At 55.5% G+C, this 4,045-nt stretch overlaps 1 protein-coding gene across 1 annotated transcript; it reads left to right on the top strand.

Moving 5' to 3' along the window:
• Positions 1-396: 396 nt before the first annotated feature.
• On the top strand, positions 397-3,704 carry LOC139811475 (uncharacterized). The gene is made up of 2 exons (XM_071775754.1): positions 397-3,067; positions 3,499-3,704. The coding sequence occupies exons 1-2, from the start codon at positions 397-399 to the stop codon at positions 3,702-3,704; spliced, it is 2,877 nt and encodes a 958-aa protein (XP_071631855.1).
• The last annotated feature ends 341 nt before the right edge of the window (positions 3,705-4,045 follow it).

The following is a 4,045-nucleotide window of genomic DNA, read 5'->3' as shown; positions in this document are numbered from 1 at the left end:
TGACCAAGCGCATACTAACACTTAATGCCGCGAAACCGAAACCCGCGTCGAAAGCCACAGAGACACGATCCGCGAAAACTCACGCCGCGAAACGTAGCTTCGATCCACAGTGCGCGTTGTGCAAGGGAAAGCACACCCTAATGACGTGCAACGATTTCAAGGCCAAGCCGGCCAACGAGCGTAAATCTTTCGTCGAGACTAATCGGCTGTGCTACAACTGCCTTGGCAATCACATGATCGCGAAGTGCCAATCGTCAAAAACGTGCCTGACGTGCAAGTCTAGGCACCACACACTGCTCCAAACCCGTGGAGCCGACACCCGCAGAAGTCAGCGCACTATCCGCAGTGCGTCAAAACGAAGATAGCAAGGCCGTTCTTCTGGCAACCGCGCGGGTGATGGTCGCCGACCGCCTTGGAGATCCTCACGCCGTGAGAGCTCTGATCGATCAGGGATCTGAAGTATCGATTATCTCCGAATCTCTGGCTCAGCAGCTCCGCCTTAAACGATCGTACTCCACCGTGTCAATCTTCGGGATCGGCGGCTCAAAATCGGGATCGACCCGCGGGAAGGTGACGGTGAGCATCACCTCCATCACGACCGGGTCCACAATCTCCGCCGTCGCGTTCGTTCTGCCGCGTCTTTCGCTGTATCAGGGCTCGACTACGAGGCGCGCTCCAGCGTGGCCACACATTCAGGGACTTCCTCTGGCCGACCCGCAGTTCCTGGATAACGATCCAGTCGAGATACTCCTCGGAGCGGAAGTCTGCTCCATCATCTTCGAGGACGGTATCCGCAAAGGCGGGCCTGAAGCGCCCATAGCGCAGAAGACGGTCCTCGGTTGGATCCTCTCGGGGGGCTGCGGCGCAACAGAAGGGCACCGCAGTTCACTTCAATGCACTGCCGACCACGAGCTAGTCGATCTAGTGCACCGCTTCTGGGAGCAGGAAACCGACGTCTCCGCTCCCGCCGCTCTCACGCCCGAAGAGGAAGAATGCGAGGAGATCTTCGTGCGCACCCACGAACGTACGGCCACCGGACGGTACGTCGTGAGACTCCCGTTCCGGAAAATTCCAACGAGCCTGGCTGAGACTCGCAAGCCGGCGGAGCGCCTGCTGTCCACCATGGAGCGACGATGCGACCAGGACTCGCGGTTCGGTGAGCTCTACCGAGCCTTCATGCAGGAGTATGAAGACCTGCAACACATGACGGAGGTGAGCACCACCGAAGACAACACCACCGGGAAGTGCTACTTACCCCACCACGGAGTATTTAAGGAGGCCAGCTCCACCACCAAGCTCAGAGTGGTGTTCAACGGGTCGCAACGCACGAAGTCCGGTGAATCGTTGAACGCTCACTTACACGTAGGAGCTAATCTCTTGCCCGCGCTCGCCGACGTGATCTCGCGTTGGCGCCGGTACCGCGTAGCACTCGTATCGGACATCAAACAGATGTATCGCCAAATCCTCGTGCACCCTGAAGACCGCGGATTCCAACGAATCCTATGGAGACGAAAGGTGACCGAGCTACTGCGCGAACTACTCCTGAACACGGTGACGTACGGCCTCGCGTGTTCACCGTTTCTCGCGATCCGGTCACTTATTCAATTGGCTAACGACGAAAAAGCGCGATATCCGCAGGGCGCCGTCGCACTGCTCGAGGACCGTTACGTCGACGACGTCCAGACGGGGACGGACACAATACCCGGCGCGATCGCGTTGCAAACTGAACTTCGCGAACTTTGCATGGCGGGCGGGTTTCCGCTTCGGAAGTGGTCGTCCAATTGCGAGGAAGCTTTAGAAGGCATTCCCCGGGAACACCGTCTGTTCCAAGAACCGCACTCTTGGCAGAACGAAAGTCAGACCACGTTAGGTCTCCTTTGGTACCCGAGCGAGGACAGCTTCGCGTTCGCGATACACCCGCGCACGATAACTCAGTACACGAAACGACACGTCCTCGCGGAAACCGCACGTCTCTTCGACCCACTGGGATGGCTCGCTCCGGTCATAATCCGCGCCAAGATATTAATTCAGTCTGCATGGCTGCAGCAGCTGGATTGGGATACTCCGCTCCCTTCCGCCGACGCTCACCGCTGGGAGCTCCTCTTCAAGGAACTCCCTTTGCTCGAAGGCCTCCGCGTGAATCGCTGGCTCGGCACTGGCACCGAGAACCAGCACTTGGAAATACACGGCTTCGCCGACGCATCCGAACGAGGATATGCCGCAGTCGTGTACCTCCGCGTCTCCTCAGACAACTTCCAGGCTGTACACATCCTGGCCGCCAAGAGCAAAGTGGCACCGGTGAAACAAGTGACACTGGCGCGCCTCGAACTGTGTGCCGCCGCGTCACTTTCGAATCTCGCAAAGCACTATCGCAACACTTTAAGTCTGTCCACAGCACCTGTCTTCCTCTGGTCAGACTCTAAGACCACACTGCAGTGGATCCGAGGGCACTCTTCCCGCTGGAAGACCTTCGTCGCAAACCGCGTGGCTCACATCCAGACGCAGATTCCCGACGCTCAATGGCGACACGTCCCAGGGCGGGACAATCCAGCCGACTGCGCCTCGAGGGGGATCGCACCAAGTGAGCTACTGCACCATCCCTTGTGGTGGACGGGTCCAGCCTGGCTCCAGGAGGACCCCTCTCACTGGCCGAACGAGGACTCCGAACTACCCGCAGACCAGATGCCCGAACAACGAGTCGTGGTGCAAGCCGCCACTGAGAAGGTTGAAGTCGAGCCTGACATGCTACTCAGGTTCTCATCCCTGCACCGGCTACTGAGAGTCACGGCCTGGTGCTTTCGATGGCGACACTCCGTCGCCCGCACGACGCTCACGCTTCAACCTGACGAGATAGATGAGGCACTGTTTCTGTGGCTCCGCGTGGTGCAAGGGTTGCACTACGCCGCCGAAGTCACCGCAGTCGCCTTCAACCGCACTGTACCACTGAGGAGCTCACTGGTGCACTTAAATCCATTCCTGGATGACCACGGCGTGTTACGAGCAGGAGGACGCCTGAAGCACGCTCCGCTACCTCACGATGAGAAGCACCCAATGATCGTCGCACGTTGTGACACTGCGCAGGCGCGCCACGCCGCTGGCGCTCGCCTGCACCACGCGCCGAAATCGCGTTCAGTGAAATCGATCGCATATCGATTCTGTCGACCGCGACGTCAGGCGCCTCATCTAGCGAGCCATCGAACACACCGTCCTGTTTCGTCAAGCATGACGAGGCGGGCGGGATGTTTGAGATCGCAAACTTCAGCATCGCGACGAAGTCGCGTTCGGCTGCATGTCTGCACATGCACGCCTGCAGTAAATTCAGTAAATTAATATTCGCGTGAAATGCCGTTCAAGAATTGTCACGGAAATATTCGGTATAGCATGGATCTTTCGGGATTAACTTTCCAGAAACTTTAACTTTGTTATCAATAATAAAGTCAAACAACAACGCTAGAACAAAGGAACGATCCATGCTATACACAAAGCACTCGAAAACAGGTGACGACCCCGTCGGGTCACCACGTGAAAGCGGTGACGTCAGCTCCATGACGCGAGACTCCGACGGCCAATCACCCTCCCGAAATTCTGAGAAATCTGCAGGGAGGGAGTTTCGCCTCGGAGGAGTTAAAAGGACCACCGCTGCGCCGCGGAATCGATTTCGCTCGCAGATCACCGCTAGTACACCGCTTTGCTATACCGCTTAAACCGCTTTTCGCATAGATAGTCGCACGCGCTTGCTTTCACCGCTTTGCCGTATAACGTCTGTGCGCTCTCACGGCTTCGCTTTCTTCGCTGGAAAGAAACAAGACTGTACATATTGTAAATACGTTTTCTGAAAATACAAGCTTTATTTTTCTGTTACTTGCTGTGTCGTTAATCGTGATCGTCTCGTTACCTCGCGCTACATCGCGTTACCGCGTGCTCTCGAACATATATATATATATATATATTATTATATTATATTATTATTATATTATATTATAATATAATATAATATATATTATATTATATTATAATTATATTATATTTAAAAAAAGTATTGATT

This window comes from Temnothorax longispinosus, chromosome 4 (genome assembly GCF_030848805.1).
Source record: "Temnothorax longispinosus isolate EJ_2023e chromosome 4, Tlon_JGU_v1, whole genome shotgun sequence".
Taxonomy (NCBI): Eukaryota; Metazoa; Arthropoda; class Insecta; order Hymenoptera; family Formicidae; genus Temnothorax; species Temnothorax longispinosus.
The sequence above is the reverse complement of the archived record's forward strand: the minus strand, read 5'-3'. Positions and strand labels throughout refer to the sequence as shown.

Coding starts and splice junctions, on each gene's coding strand:
- LOC139811475 (XM_071775754.1), top strand. CDS start 397: ATGGTCGCCGACCGCCTTGGAGATCCTCACGCCGTGAGAGCTCTGATC. Junction 3,068..3,498: donor CCCAATGATCGTCGCACGTT/GTGACACTGCGC, acceptor ACTCGAAAACAG/GTGACGACCCCGTCGGGTCA.